This window comes from Microcaecilia unicolor, chromosome 2 (assembly GCF_901765095.1).
Source record: "Microcaecilia unicolor chromosome 2, aMicUni1.1, whole genome shotgun sequence".
Taxonomy (NCBI): Eukaryota; Metazoa; Chordata; class Amphibia; order Gymnophiona; family Siphonopidae; genus Microcaecilia; species Microcaecilia unicolor.
Window position 1 is genome coordinate 599,556,114 of NC_044032.1, and position 16,939 is coordinate 599,573,052.

The 16,939-nt window shown below is 42.1% G+C and overlaps 1 protein-coding gene across 1 annotated transcript in view; it reads left to right on the forward strand.

Moving 5' to 3' along the window:
• The window catches only part of MARCHF1 (membrane associated ring-CH-type finger 1), a 165,956-nt gene that overhangs the window by 110,207 nt on the left and 38,810 nt on the right, over nt 1-16,939 (forward strand). The window contains exon 3 of the mRNA XM_030192224.1: nt 1,033-1,180. Within this exon, the coding sequence (XP_030048084.1) occupies nt 1,033-1,180 (148 nt within the window). The remainder of the gene's footprint in view (nt 1-1,032; nt 1,181-16,939) is intronic.

The window sequence follows — 16,939 nt, forward strand, 5'->3', positions numbered from 1 at the left end:
AGGCTGGAGCAGAGATGCGCACCCACCACTCCCCGATGCTGGACCGTTGTGTGTGGAGGGGGGGAGGAGGCATCAGTGAGCAGAAGAAAAATAAATTAATGGAGCAGAGTGGACACGGAGGCACCCCCCCACACACACACCCCACCCCCAATGCTCGAATCCCGAGCAGCAGCTGCAGCAAACAAGGCAGGCAGGCAGGAGGCTGCTGCGTGCTTCCTGGAGGCTGGAGCACTGGTAAAAACAAAAATAACACCAGAGCTGCAATTGGCTCACAGACTAGGACTGGGTGGGCCTGAGCCAAGAATGGATGGGCCTAGGCCCACCCATAGCTACGCCCCTGCCTCCAATGACAAAATCAACTATAATTTCATCACTTAAATAAAGAGTCTCCTCTCCTGAAACTGATAAAATTAATTTCTGCTTTAAGCATGGAAGCTTGCTGTTTTTGGGGGGTAAAAACAAAGTTGCTTGTGAGTCTACTACTACTATTTAGCATTTCTATAGCGCTACAAGGCGTACGCAGCGCTGCACAAACATAGAAGAAAGACAGTCCCTGCTCAAAGAGCTTACAATCTAATAGTCCATTTCAGTTACAATACATTATAGGTATTTATATACCACAATTACCAAAGAGAATGGTTCAGTGCAGATTACAATCAAGAGACTAGTCATAGCTAAGAGTTACGTAGATCAGAAATGACGAAATCTTAAATTACTCTTTTAAAAATTTCTTGAACTGGCAGGTTTATAAATCTTGTCAAAACTGCATAGCTATATTGTGAGTCTTCCAGGGACTTGAAAATACCTCTGAATGTGATGATTGGTTTGTTTTAGGATACATATCCCAAAACAGAGTTATTTTGGTGCTTTTTTTTTATTTTCTGATCTCTTCTTGCACAATGTTTCTTACCATTAGAGAAGATAATCTTCCTGTTGTTTTTTTTTTTTTGTAATACATTGCCACCAAAGTGATATGAGATCTGTTTTACTGATGTTACAAACTGAATTTATTTCAAATTCTTTTAATTTTAGTGGGAGAAACTACAGATGACAACAAGTGAGAGAAGAAAGATAGTGTGTTCTGTCACATTTCACGTTATCGCTATCACGTGTGTCGTTTGGTCATTGTATGTATTAATAGATCGAACTGCTGAAGAAATCAAACAGGGCAATGACAATGGTAAGTTTGTTTTTATCCTTTTCTTTTTTTAACCTATTATTTATCACATTTTCAAAATGTGTAAGCTCTCACCAAACATATTGCATTTGGTAATAAAAAGACAAATCTCTGAAGCAAAGTTAAGAATCATATTATGTAACTGATACTCTAAATTAAAAAATAAATAAATAAGAAAGAGCCCACCCCCCCCCTCCGAAGGGACACCACCGTGTCGTGGTGGAGGAGCTTCCGTGTTTCAATGACTCAGAGGGCTATGCTGTAGGGTTACCCATATCAGACAGGCCTCTGAGGAGAAACCAGACAAAGAGTGTCCCAAACTGGAGGATCCAAGATGGTGTTGAGGGAGGACGTACATTAGTTGAGTTCCCGTTTTACGCCAGAATACCTGAAGAAGTAGGCGCGCTCCCCAGAGAATGGGGAAGAGAAAAGGTAAAGCCGTGGTGTTGTCCTCCTCGAACACAGCTGGGGTTCCCACCACTTCTCAGCCTACTTTGGAGAGATTTGGGGTCATAACGTCGGGGATATCAGTTCCTGCTTCGGGGAACAGCAAGGCTTTATTGCCGAATCTCAGTGGAGAGGGAGTGACTTTGAGTCCCCCTGTTGGCATGACCCCTCCAAGACCCGGAAACAGTAACGCTTTGCTATGGAGGTCGACAGTGGAAACGCCCGAAGTGGGTCAGGATTTTCACACAACCCGAGGAGGTCCTGGCGCAGCATTGACTCCGGATAATAAACCAACTGGGGGATTGGAGAGTGAGCTCTCCCCCCCGAAGATATCTGGAGCGGTTTCTGTGGAGAAATTGGACCTGGTGAAGCCAAAAAATGTCACAATGGACGCATTATGAGAAGCGCTGCAGAGTGTGAATAACTTTCTTCTTCAGATGTTTAAAATTGTTCAGGAATAAACATGTGAATTAAAGAATTTATATCAGTACTTATCAAACAAAGTGGAAGTCCAAGATATAAAAACAGAGACTTTGACTATGGAATTTTTTCTTTTATTGAACTGTTGAAGAAATATTTCTCTGATAATTTGCAAACATTTTCTGATAGCCACCCTCCGGTGTCTAAAGCGATTTATATTTCCCCTAAATAATCTTCTTTATCAGAGAAAAGAGATGTGAACTTAATTGATATTTTCGAAAAGCTATATTACTAGTGACTTTCGCCTTTGATTTAGATAGGAATAATGTTTTGAAATTGTATTTCCGACACATGGTTGATAGTTTTTTGGGTTCAAAGATAAATATATTTCCTGACTTATCAGGGGAATCGCAGACTAGGAGGTGTGACCTCTTGGCTTTTAAGCCAAAGATCATTGCCCTAAGTGGGACCTTCCTAGTGCGATTCCCTTGTAAGTGTTCTATTTCTTTGAATTTTAATAATTACTTATTTGTTGAACCTAAGAAATTACAAGAGTTTGTGGAGTTGAAAGAACAGATGAAGAACCCTCTGCAGCAACTTCTTTTAGTTACCACTGTACTGGCTGCAATTACCGATTAACCTTCCTCCCTCAGAAAAAGTGAATTGTAAGATTAACCATTTTGAGTTTTTCTTATTTTCTTTGAGATCGTTTTCCTGATCTTGGATCTCCCAGTTGTGGACGATTATCCACCTTATAATTGAAAGAGAAAAACGCCTAGATTTTGACCCAAATCGGGAGATAGACGTTTATCTCACAAAAACGAATAAATCGGTATAATGGAAAGCCGATTTTGGACGTTTTCAACTGCACTCCATCGCGGAAGCGTACAAAGTTGACGGGGGTGTGTCGGAGGCGTGGCGAAGGTGGAACTGGGGCGTGGTTATCGGCCGAGGAGAGATGGGCGCCTTTCGCCGATAATGGAAAAAAAGTATGCGTTTGTAGCTAGAATTTAGGGCACTTTTCCTGGACCCTGTTTTTTCACGAATAAGGCCCCAAAAAGTGCCCTAAATGACCAGATTACCCCCAGAGGGAATCGGGGATGACCTCCCCTGACTCCCCCAGTGGTCAGTAACCCCCTCCCACCACAAAAAATGATGTTTCACAACTTTTTATTTTCACCCTCAAATGTCATACCCACCTCCCTGGCAGCAGTATGCAGGTCCCTGGAGCAGTTGTTAGGGGGTGCAGTGGACTTCAGACAGGTGGACCCAGGCCCACCCTCCCCCCCTACCTGTTACAATTGTGCTGCTTAATGCTTAGTCGTCCAACCCCCCCAAACCTACTGTACCCACATGTAGGTACCCCCCTTCACCCCTTAGGGCTATAGTAATGGTGTAGACTTGTGGGCAGTGGGTTTTGAGGGGGATTTTGGTGGCTCAACTCACAAGGGAAGGGTGCTATGCACCTGGGAGCTCTTTTACCTTTTTTTTTGTTTTTGTAAAAGTGCCCCCTAGGGTGCCCGGTTGGTGTCCTGGCATGTGAGGGGGACCAGTGCACTACGAATCCTGGCCCCTCCCACGAACAAATGCCTTGGGTTTATTCGTTTTTGAGCTGGGCGCTTTCATTTTCCATTATCACTGAAAAACAAAAACGCCCAGCTCACAAATTGTCGAATAAAACATGGACGTCTATTTTTTTCGAAAATACGGTTTGGTCCGCCCCTTCACGGACCCGTTCTCGGAGATAAATGCCCATGGAGATAGACGTTTTCATTCAATTATGCCCCTCTATATAACATATATTGGTGGGAGAAAATGTTTTCTTTTTTAATATCAATTTCTGTTTTCCCTTACATTTATGTGATAAATGTGAATGTAATTAAGTAAAATGATAAAAAAAAAGAAAGAGCCACAATAAAGTAAGTGATAAAAAATAACAAGAAAGAAAAGAGAAATGCAAATAAAACTAGAAAGGATCTTTATATATATATATATATATATATATATATATATATATATATATATATATATATATATATATATATAAGATAGATAGAAAGAACACTGAAGTCAAAGTGTAAAATAATAGCCAAGTAAGCAGGGATATGCGGCCTGTGACTAGCACCTGAGCGCCATCTTCTTCCTTCATTACTTTCCATTATACATGCAGAAATTTATCCTGCTGCTAAAGTGCTCCAAAAGTAAAGAATAATGGGAAACAAACAAGGATGGTTCAGGAGGTACAAAACAACATGTATGAGATACAAATCTCTAGCTGGCAGTGGGAAACCCTGTAGACACAAACCATGAGACACTCTAGCCATTGCAAGTTTTACATGGCTGGGATAAGATTTATAAGGTGGAATAGACAGCACTACAGAAGAATGATTTACTAGAGAAATATGGTTAACGACGAAAAATACCTAAAGCTGTAAGTTTACAAGAAGAAATATGTAATTAGCATATCTGAAACCAGCAGATTCACCTGTAGCACCACTAAACCTGGAAATCTAGAAAGCACTGTTAACTTAAGAACATAAGAATAGCCATACTGGGTCAAACAAGTGGTCCATCTTCCCTAGTATCCTATTTCCAACAGTGGCCAATCCAGGTCACAAGTATCTGACAGAAAACCAAATAGTAGCAACATTCCATGCTACCAATCCTAGGGCAAATAGTGGTTTTCCCCATGTCTATCTCTATAACAGACTGTGGACTGTGTTCCTCCGGGAACTTGTCCAAACCTTTTTATGCTAACCATTGTTACAACATCCTCCGGCAATAAGTTCCAGAGGTTAACTATGAGTGAAAAAAATATTTCCTCATATTTGTTTTACAAGTATTTCCTTGTAATTTAATCAAGTGTCCCCTAGTCTTTGTACTTTTTCAAAGAGTGAAAAATGGATTCTCTTTTACCCATACTACACCACTCAGGATTTGATAGACCTCAATCATATCACCCCTCGGCAGTCTCTTTTCCAAGCTGAAGAGCCCTAACCTCGTCACTCTTTCTTCATATGAGAGACATTCCATCCCCTTTATCATTCTGGTCACTCTTCTTTGAACCTTTTCTAATTCCGCTATATCTTTAGTGAGATAGACAACCAGAACTGAATGTCGTACTCAAGGTGAGGTTGCTCCATGGAGCGATATAGAGGCATTATAGTATTCTTGGTCTTATTTACCATCCTTTTTTTAGTATTTCCTATCATCCTGTTTGCTTTTTTGGCCACCGCCACACACTGGGCAGAAGATTTCAGCATATTGTCTACAACGACATTTAGATCTTTTTCTTGGGTGCTTACTCCTAAGGTGGACCTTAGCATCAGGTAACTATGATTTGGATTATTCTTCCCAATTTGCATCAATTTGCATTTGTTCACATTAAATTTCATCTGCCATTTTGATGCCCAGTCTTCCAGTTTCCTAAGGCCTTTTTGCAATTTTTCATGGTCCACTTCTATTTTGACAACTTTGAGTAGTTTTATGTCATCTGTAAATTTAATCACCTCACTTGTTCTTCCAATTTCCAGATCATTTATAAATATGTCAAATACAGCTGTCCCAGGAGTCTCTCATGAGGAAAATTTTCAAAAGCTTTCTGAAAATCCAGATACACTACAGCAACCGGCCCATCTTTATCCACATGTTTATTCATGTTAGCACGTGTGAATGCAGATTATGAAATACCTCAATCTACAGGTGTACGTGCATAATGTTTGGAACATCGTTTACACTAGTTCTCGAGCCTAAATTCAAGACGTGTTCTCTGCCACATACACTAGTATTTTATAAAGACAAGTAGGCACCCACTTGTCTTTATAAAATACTGCCTTCTACCTTTGTCGACCTTTTATAAAATTTCACTCCAAGGATTTAGGAGTTAGGACCCCTTCTTTGAAAGGAAGATTGGAATTCAGCCTAAATATTCATCTGTACTATTCCCCAGGCTGTCACAAATAGCTGCTATTGACCAGTTCCAAACAGAGCTTAAGGGACAATAGGATTCCATATTGAAATTAATACATTTATGAAGATCCCAAAGGTTTGAGGAGAGGGACAAAGCAGCACAAACTTTGGCAAGAAGGACTCTAAGACAATAAGAAAAAAATTTGGACACTAGTGTTCAGTAGGGGAAATCATCCCTAGGGATTTGGCCATTTGGGTTCTGTGGGCAGGTCAGCATAGTTGGTGCTATCAGCACTCAAGAATTTCTGAGGAGCTTGGTTGCACAAAGTGTACTGGATGTTGCGCAGGGAGAGCAGGGCCAGCTTAACCATTGAACCAGGTGAGGCTGTGGCCCAGAGTGCTGCCAGTTTAGGCCACCAAAACACCCAGCCTCTGACCTCACCAGGTCTACAGGTAAGCCTTTTCTTCCCCCTCCCCTCTTCTCTTCCCCCTCCTCGTGGGTCCGGCAGCAGTATGACAGGCTGCCTTCAGCCAGCCCCTCAGAAGGAGGGAGCAGTGCCGGATCCACAGGGAGGGAGAGAGATTGGACGGGTGTAGGGGGAGAGATACCAGCCCAAGAGAGGGAGACATGACAAACCCGTGGTGGGGGAGGAGGGAGGGGATGTGAAAAGTGATGCGCTTGGAGGGGGGGAGGGCGCCGCCAAATCAAGTTGACTCAGGGCACCACTATCCCTTGAGCCAACCCTGAGGGAGAGTGATGACAGTGAGGCATATTTTCAAAGCACTTTGGGAGGCTAAGTTCCATAGGTTTCTATGGAACTTTGGGAGGCTAAGTGCTTTGAAAATGAGCCTGAGTGTAATTTAAATGATTGGCTTGAGAAGGGTGGAGTGGATTGTTGAGATGTTAGATGTGGGAGAAAGATTGTTGGAATGCAGGAGAGTTGAAATATTTTGTTAGGTAAAGATTGGCTATAAATAAGGGTGTGGGATGTAGAAGATGGAATTAGGAAGAGTTGATGGTAGTGTTAATAAATTATGACACTGTGTAAATGTATATTGTACATGTAAATTGCTGTTGGTCTAGAAATAGTGATTATCAAAAATAAATAAACTTGTTAGCTTAGGAAAATTTTATCTTAGATGACACTAAGCAGTTAGGGGCTAGAAAGTGCAGTAATCAGTTCCTATACGTGCTGTGGAGGACCCTCAAAGGACAACAGAAAGGGTAAAACAGCACATTCAGCAGTGGAATGAAGCCTTCTTGCACCAAGATAGGTGCAAAGCAGCTAGAGGAGGAAGACTGGTCTTTATGCCAGGAATCTCCCTAATAATGTCAAAATGCTTCAGGAAGCAGCTGAAAGCTTGGCTCTTCAACCAGGCTTTTAATGGAAGAAGTAAATGGCCTAGTGGTTAGGTTGGTGGACTTTGGTCCTGAGGAACTGAGTTTGATTCCCACTTCAGGCACAGGCAGCTCCTTGTGACTCTGGGCAAGTCACTTAACCCTCCATTGCCCCATGTAAGCTGCAATGAGCCTGCCACAAGTGGGAAAGTGTGGGGTACGAATGTAACAAAAATAAAAAATGACACCAGCTGCACATATTATAGCAGGACATGTTTATCCACTCCTGCCCTGGCCAAGATAATATTCAAGCACCTTTCTGACCTCATTTGCAACTCTCTTTAACTATTCCCTTATTTTTTTACACCTGTTACTCTATCTTATCTATCTATATGTTCCATCTTTGCTTACACCCTATGCTGTCTATTAAAATGTTTTATTGCATATTGTGTTGACATTGTAATGTAGCATACTATGCCATGCTTTGTATTGTTGTTTGAATATTTTTACTGCTGTAATTCTCTCTTGCTTATGTTTGACTTATTCTTGCTGTACACCACGTTGAGTGAATTCCTTCGAAAAGACGGTAAATAAATCCTAATAAATAAAATAAATATGGAGGAGTGGCCTAGTGGTTAGAGCACCTTCTTGACATGCAGAGGTGGCCAGTTCAAATCCCACTGCTGCTCCTTGTGATCTTGGGCAAGTCACTTAACCCTCCGTTGCCTCAGGTACAAACTTAGATTATGAGCCTTCCAGGGAGAGAGAAATACCCAGTTTACCTGAATGTAACTCACCTTGAGCTACTACTGAAAAAGGTGTGAGCAAAATCCAAATAAATAAGTACATAAGTAGTGCCATACTGGGAAAGACCAAAGGTCCATCTAGCCCAGCATCCTGTCACCGACAGTGGCCAATCCAGGTCAAGGGCACCTGGCACGCTCCCCAAACGTAAAAACATTCCAGACAAGTTATACCTAAAAATGAGGAATTTTTCCAGTCCATTTAATAGCGGTCTATGGACTTGTCCTTTAGGAATCTATCTAACCCCTTTTTAAACTCCGTCAAGCTAACCGCCCGTACCACGTTCTCCGGCAATGAATTCCAGAGTCTAATTACACGTTGGGTGAAGAAAAATTTTCTCCGATTCGTTTTAAATTTACCACACTGTAGCTTCAACTCATGCCCTCTAGTCCTAGTATTTTTGGATAGCGTGAACAGTCGCTTCACATCCACCCGATCCATTCCACTCATTATTTTATACACTTCTATCATATCTCCCCTCAGCCGTCTCTTCTCCAAGCTGAAAAGCCCTAGCCTTCTCAGCCTCTCTTCATAGGAAAGTCGTCCCATCCCCACTATCATTTTCGTCGCCCTTCGCTGTACCTTTTCCAATTCTACTATATCTTTTTTGAGATACGGAGACCAGTACTGAACACAATACTCCAGGTGCGGTCGCACCATGGAGCGATACAACGGCATTATAACATCCGCACACCTGGACTCCATACCCTTCTTAATAACACCCAACATTCTATTCGCTTTCCTAGCCGCAGCAGCACACTGAGCAGAAGGTTTCAGCGTATCATCGACGACGACACCCAGATCCCTTTCTTGATCCGTAACTCCTAACGCGGAACCTTGCAAGACGTAGCTATAATTCGGGTTCCTCTTACCCACATGCATCACTTTGCACTTGTCAACATTGAACTTCATCTGCCACTTGCACGCCCATTCTCCCAGTCTCGCAAGGTCCTCCTGTAATCGTTCACATTCCTCCTGCGACTTGACGACCCTGAATAATTTTGTGTCATCGGCGAATTTAATTACCTCACTAGTTATTCCCATCTCTAGGTCATTTATAAATACATTAAAAAGCAACGGACCCAGCACAGACCCCTGCGGGACCCCACTAACTACCCTCCTCCACTGAGAATACTGGCCACGCAATCCTACTCTCTGCTTCCTATCTTTCAACCAGTTCTTAATCCATAATAATACCCTACCTCCGATTCCATGACTCTGCAATTTCTTCAGGAGTCTTTCGTGCGGCACTTTGTCAAACGCCTTCTGAAAATCCAGATATACAATATCAACCGGCTCCCCATTGTCCACATGTTTGCTTACCCCCTCAAAAAAATGCATTAGATTGGTGAGGCAAGACTTCCCTTCACTAAATCCGTGCTGATGAGGTAGCTGATGAGGTAGCTTAAAATATGTTCTGCTTCTCTGTCCACTCAGATTTAATTCCTTATTACTATACAGTCTTCAATCTTCATGTTTTTACTGCTTCTGACTGCAGCTTTCCATTTCATTCCCCCATCCTGGCCCTCCCATCTTTTTTCCTCTAATTCCCCAAATTCCCCTTCTACCCAGTGTATTCTCTCTCTTTATATCCTACTACTACTACTTAACATTTCTAAAGCGCTACTAGGGTTACGCAGTGCTGTACAATTTAACATGGAAGGACAGTCCCTGCTCAAGGAGCTTACAATCTAAAAACCCTCTTCAATCCAGCATCTCTTCTCCCCACCCCATCCAACATTTCCCCTCTATTTCCCTACTTCATCTTGTGTACAGTATCTCCTCTCTCACTTCCTGTCCCCCCCCCCCATTTCTATCATCTCCTCTTTTACCCTATTCCCACCCCCCAGCATCTCTCCTTTGTCCCCATCCTTTCTTTCCCCACTCCTGGGCCAACACATCCCCTTCTCACACCCTATTCCCACCCCCAGCATGCTTTGTCTCTAGCCTTCCTTTCCTCAGCCGTGAGAAAGCATATTCCCTCTTTCTCTACTTCCCCATGACTAACATTCCCCTTCAATCTTCCTACTCTCCCATGTGAAGCATCTCTCTCATCCTTATCCCTCTCCTGCATCCCACCTTTGGGTCCATAGCCTTCCTTTCTCTACCTCTGAGCCAGCATATCCCGTTTGTCACCCTATTACCCTACCTATGTCCACTCCTAAGCCACCATATCTCCTTTCTTTCCCTAGCCTCCCTAACCAATATATTTCCTCCCCCTCAACAACCCCAGTCCAGTCTGTTCCCCCCCTGCCCATCATCTCCTCCCTGTCCAACACCCAGTAACTTTCTCCCCCCCCCCCCTCTCCAGTCCACAACCACCTTCCTTCCTTCCTCACCTCTTTCTTTTGCTGACCCCAGATCTGCAGTGGTGAAATAAAAGTGGAATAAAGGTGTGGAACCACTCTGTAGTCTGTGCTGCTGATGGCTCTGCTTTTTCTGCCCTCAAAAATGGGAAGCCCAGGTCAGAGGAGATGGAACCTGATGGGATAGAACCAGAAGAACCAGAGTATGGACGAGGGAGCAGCTCTGCACCTTTATTGCTGGTTTTATGTTGTCACTGCAGCAGATCTTGAGAAGCAGCAGGACTGATGGGAAGGGGTGCGGAAGGAAGATTTTAGACCCAGGGGAAGAGAAAGGAAGATACCAGATTGGGGGTGGGGAGGGAAGGAAAATGCTGAATCAAAGGGCTAGACACTTTTTCCCTAACTCTGAGCACAACTGGCAGGCAAAGTAAGTAATACTCCTGCCTGTTAAAGTCAATATGGAAGATTATCATTGGGACTGGGAAGGCTTAGCCTCCTCAAGCCTCTTATAGAGGGTGCCTATGGCCCATGACATCCCTTTCATGCCACTTTTTAGCATTTTAACTTCAAAGCACATTTTATTGCTTGCATAGGTAAATGACGAATTCTGTTTCCTTTTTGAGTTTCAGAAGCAGGTCCTCTAAAGCTGTGTACCACTGCCCTTCTTGAGAATATTTATCTAAAATAAATCAGTCTATTGTACTTATATAGGCACATCACATACTTACAAGCATTTAAGTAAGGCCATTGCAAGAATATTAATCAGTCTTTGTGAAGCCTCAGCTTTGTGTCACCTTCAATTAGCTTCCAGGCCTTTAGTCTCCCCCTCCCCCCCTCCCCACAACTCAGAATTTGGACATTAAATAGACAATAATTATAATCACTTCAACAGCACCCCTCCCATAATGAACAAAGCACCACATTGGAAATAAGAGAGCATCAGGGCAATAGATCATGCTGGGCAGCTGTAACTAGAGTGGAATGAAACAGGACACGGCAACAAAAGCACCTCCAATGTCACAAATGGCATCAAAAACTAGACAAATGGCAACCAAAACCTGCCCACTAGGGACAGAGAAAGTGCCTGAATGCAATATGTAAACAGATTTGCTTGAACTACAGAAAAGCAATATATGAAAAAAAAAATCTAATAATATAAAGTGATGATGTCAGTGAAACAACTTTATTACTCATTTCAATAACTCAGTGCTGTGTTAGAAAGTCTCACATGATGCAAGCAAAAGTGAATCTCAGCAATGGAATCAATATATAAAATAATGAATTCAATAAAAATGAGTAATGAAATGATGTACAATCAAATAATGATATTCTATTCAGTGTCATCGTTCAGCCCTTGAGGTGTAACTGATTGGAATTCAAATAGCCAAATTGTGCATGAGGGGCCAAAAGTGTGATTCTGTTACCTGCAGGGAAGACTCTATCTGATCAATGATGAACCACAGCAAATCCTCAAAGACATGGTTCTGCTTACGACAATGAGGAACCAACAGTGCAGTCTCAGACCTTGTAGTAGTACAGCTCCGATGTTCAATACGTCTGTTTTTCATGATCCGTGTAGACCTGGCCAAGTATAATAACTTACATGGACATAATGGTTAGTACAGGGAACCAGGAGAACTTGTGACCCTGGGCAAGTTACTTAACACTCTATTGCCCCAGGTCCAAAACTTAAATTGTAAACTCACTAGTGACAGAGAAAGTACCTGTATTTAATAAGGAAACCTCTTTAGTTGTACCACAGAAAGGCAGTATCTGAAGAATCTAATAAACATTAAACATAAGTTGTAGAAGACTGTAATGTGTTTTACTTCTGCGTAAATGAGTATGCTCATTGAGTACATAAGAACATAGGAACATAATAACAAAAATTGAACTACCGCCCAGGAAAAAGATCTAAGTGTCATTGTTGATGATACATTGAAACCCTCTGCTGAATGTGCAGCAGCAGCTAAGAAAGCAAATAGAATGTTAGGAATTATTAGGAAAGAAATGGAGAACAAAACTGAGACTGTTATTGGATCGCTCAATTGTGCATCTGCACCTTGAATACTGTGTACAATTCTGGTCATCACATCTCAAAAAAAGATATAGTAGAATTAGAAAAGGTACAGTGAAGGGCGATGAAAATTATAAAGGGGATGGGATTACTTCCCTATGAGGAAAGGTTAAAGAGGCTAAGGTTATTCAGCCTGGAGAAGAGACGGCTGAGGAGAGATATGATAGAGGTCTATAAAATCACGAGTGGAGTGAATCAGGTAGATGTAAATCGCTTTTTTACTTTTTCTAAAAATACAAGGACAAGGGGGTACCCAATGAAGCTACTAAGTAGTAAATTTAAAACAAATCAGAGAAAATATTTCTTCACTCAATGCATAGTTAAACTCTGGAATTAATTGCCACAGAATGTGGTAAAAGTGGTTAGCATTACAGGGTTTAAAAAACTTTTGGGCACGTTCCTAAAAGTCCATAAGCCATTATTCAGATGGTCTTGGGAAAATCCACTGCTTAATCCTGGGATAAGTGGCATAAAATCTGTTTGACTCTTTTGGGATCTTTTCAGGTACTTATGACCTAGAATGGCCACTGTTGGAAACAGGATACTGGGGTTGATGGAACTTTGGTCTTTCCAAGTATGGCGATGCTTATGTTCTTATGGCAGGACATGCTCCTTTGTGCACTCCTTTGTGCGCACATAAGTGTGCACTGACAGGCTCACTCACTCTGTGTTTTTTTCTGTTTGCTTTCTCCTGCTGCTGGCAGTTCTGATCCTTTTTACGATTCTCCTGATGCTCATACCAGTTCTATGGAGCTCGCGCTCCTACATGCTGCCATCCTGCCCTGGTTCTTTGTTGGTCTGTATCCCTCAGGCACCCCTCCAACTGTTTTCCCACTCAAGAGATTTCTCATTACAGCTGGGCCTTGTGAATGCTCGGTCCTTGCGAGGTAAGCACATACTTTTGCATGATTTGGTTCTCGGGAAGTCTTTAGATATGCTTTGCATCACAGAAACTTGGCTTTCTAATTGTGGTATTTCTTGTTTAACTCATGCCCTGCCCCCTGGCTATTCCTACCTTTATTCACCAAGGAAAAAAGGGTGGTGGCCTTGCCACAATATTTTCCTCTGAACTTCCTGTCCATTCAAGCTCACTTCCATCACTGCCAGCCTCTTTTGAGACTCTGTATTTCTCCATCCATGTTGATCCACCACTTCATTTCCTTTGGTCTCTCTTCCTCCACTAATCTCTGCTTCTGTCTTTCAGAATCTGGAGATCTTTCTCACCCAATATGTTCACTTCCCTCACGCTATCATCCTTAGTGACTTCAATTTACTCTTAGACGACACCAGTACTTCCTTCAGTAAAGATTTTTGTGACCTTTTATCAAACCTTTCCTTAACCCAATATGTCTCCTCCATGAAACACCAGGCTGGTCATCTTCTTGACCTTCTCCTTCCCCCCCCCCCCCCCCGCCCCACACACACACACACACACTCACTTGTCCAGTTACCGTTTTCCCTTCCAATCCATTACCTATTCCCTGGTCTGACCATTTCTTTCTTCAGTTTCATTTGAATTCCACAGCCTCACTTCCTACTCCACCATCTCAGCCTCATCCAACACACTCCCTACAACAGCTTATGGCTTCCTCTTTTGCAAATGCATTTCCCCTCCGACTATCCTCCTTTACAACTCTTTCCCTAGAAGAACAGGCAGAATCTTGGAATAAGGGCTACAATCAACCTAAGATATGCTGGCCCCCGTACGACCAATAACTATTACTCACTCTACATCCCGTCAAGTTATGGAGCCATGGTTTGATATTCACCTTCATCTGCATCACTGCCAGCTTCAACAATTAGAACATTGCTGGTGGAGAAACAGGCTCAGTGACAATCTTCACCATTACAAAGATGAAACCTCACAATATAAACTACAGTTAATCAATCAAAAAAAATTGCATTATGCTGATCTAATTTTTCAGGCACCAACATTGAGCAAACTCTACCACATGCTTTGTTCTCTTACCTCAGTGCACTTAGTATCTCTAGAGGATGACTCTATGCCTTCTGTGGATGTCTTAGCCTCTCACTTTTCTTCCAAGCTTGTGGCGGTTCAAATGTCTTCTACTTCTTTCCCTGCTGCCCTATTACTAGCTCCCCCAGATAGTGATCCTTTACCTAAAGTTCCTTCTTCCACCATAGTTCTCTAAGATTTCATACCTTCATCTCTCTCATAACTAACAGAGATCCTTACAACTGCTCATTCCACTACAGCTCTTCATGATGCAATGTCATCTATATTCATCAAACGATTCACAGTCACTCTACTCCCTTTTCTTCATTTGCTAATTATGACCTTCCTAACTCTGGGTAATATACCTCAGATCTGGAAAGATAAAGCTTTAGGCTCTACATTAGTCAACAATTATCATCCAATTGAACAGCTGCCTTTTCAATCCAAATTGGCTGAACAAGTTGTTTGCCTTCAGCTTGGATAGATGCACAAGGTGCAGAAGTCAGTGCATCAGGAAATTTGACAGTATGATTCATAGACCTAAGCTAGCCCTCAGCTGTGTAGAAAAAGATGGAACAGTGGTAACCCTACAAGCCCTTCTATGATTTGTCAGCATCACATAACTCCTCATGCTGACTCCTCTTTAATTGGTAATCTAAGATGCCTCCTACCTTTCATATTCTACCTTTCTTCAAACAAAATGTTACTATAAATGGGTCAGATGGCAGAGTCAAGACACACACACATACACACAAAACAGCTTACAAGTAATGAAAAACTGAATAAAAGTGTTTTAACCCCCCCCCCCCCCCCCAACACACACACACACAGGGTCAGATCAAAAGTTCAGTATCCTGTTTCCAACAGTGTCTAATACAAATAATAATTAGCTGACAGGATCCCAAATGAGTAGATAGATTCCATATGCCTTTCACTCTGGGATATGTAGTTGCTGTTGATGAGACTTGATTACTTCCTTGGATGGCCCGAGAGGTTCTCTCAAGCTAATCAATTAAAAGAAGTTAAGTAGTACTAAGATATTAACCCCCATGTTGAGGGTCTCCGTCTCACCAAGGAGACCAAGAAGGAAGCATCCTTAACTCATAGCTTCGGCCCTGCATTTGGACCTTAGACAAACAGCCAAGAAGCAAAGCAATTGCAAAATGAAAGATAATTACGATAAAATATATGTGAATTTTTGTACTGATTTCCAGTTTTCTCCAGTATGCAATTACTCTTCGCAGTCCAAGAAGCAGCTACCCTTTTCTCAGAATATGGTTTCCAGTTTTAATGGAATATGAAAAAGTTGGCATGTGTATACTATATCCCTCAGATTCTATATATGGTGCCTAAGGGGTCCTTTTACAAAGCTTTGGCAAATGGGTGCCTGCGCTGGCATCGGTGCGTGTTTTTGATGTGTGCTGAGGCCCCCTTTTACGCAGTGGGTAAAAGGCAAGTCTTTGTTTTTTCAAGAAATGGCAGTGTGGCAAGTGAAGCACTTGCTGCGTGGCCACTTTGGAGCAAAGCACTTACCATCACCCTTTGAGGTGGCAGTAAGGGTTCCCACGCTAACCTGGTGGTAACGAAAATTGAAATATTTTTACAGCACCAGAAAAGGCGCATGCTGGAGGGGGGTACTACCACTGGGTTACGGTATTTCCCTTTTAGGAAGCGGTAAACCCAAGTTGGGCTTACCGCCGATTCTTAAAAGGGCCCCTAAAGTTGTGCACACAAATTTGGCAATGTGGCCAAATTGTGCCTGGTACTTAATTGGTTAACAATTCAATCGGCACCAATAATTGGCCACTATGCAATTATCACCACTAATTAGAATATATGAGTGCAACTTTCTAAGCATATTCTGTAAAGTGGTAGGCATAAATTCTAACACGCAAATCTGAAAAGGGGCACAGCTATAGGAGCATGGGCAGGTTGTGGGCATTCCTAAAAATTACACACACTGTTACAGAATATGCCTGACCCACGCCTAAGTTAGGCGCGAGCATTTATACGAGGTTTTAGTTGGCAAAAATGGTTGCGCCTAAATTTTAGTCATGGGAACCGGTGCTATGCAGGTTCTGATTCAAACAGAGAGGAATTATATTATATTAAATGTTGTGTATGAATATATGTGATGCACTTCAGAATGTAAGATCCATTTGTTCTTTCCTATATTTTATGGCGCTCCTATTTAAAAATTTTTAGTTTAATTAATTTATGTCATTATTGTAAATGAATAAACGATAAACAACAATAAACGATACAGCAATGTTGCAATGTTTACAAAGTTTCCAGTGGATGCGATGTTCCACCTTATTGGGCCTTTCTGTATAGAAATTTTCCGCCATCAGAACTTCACAGCCAGCTAGAAGATGAATAGGGAGAGGCAGCCAGAAAATTCTCATTTCATGTCATTTCCTTTGTCATATATGGGAATTTTAATTTTATTCATTTTCATCTGGCTATTTTGTCATTCGATGGAAACAGTGCACACTATCTGGAA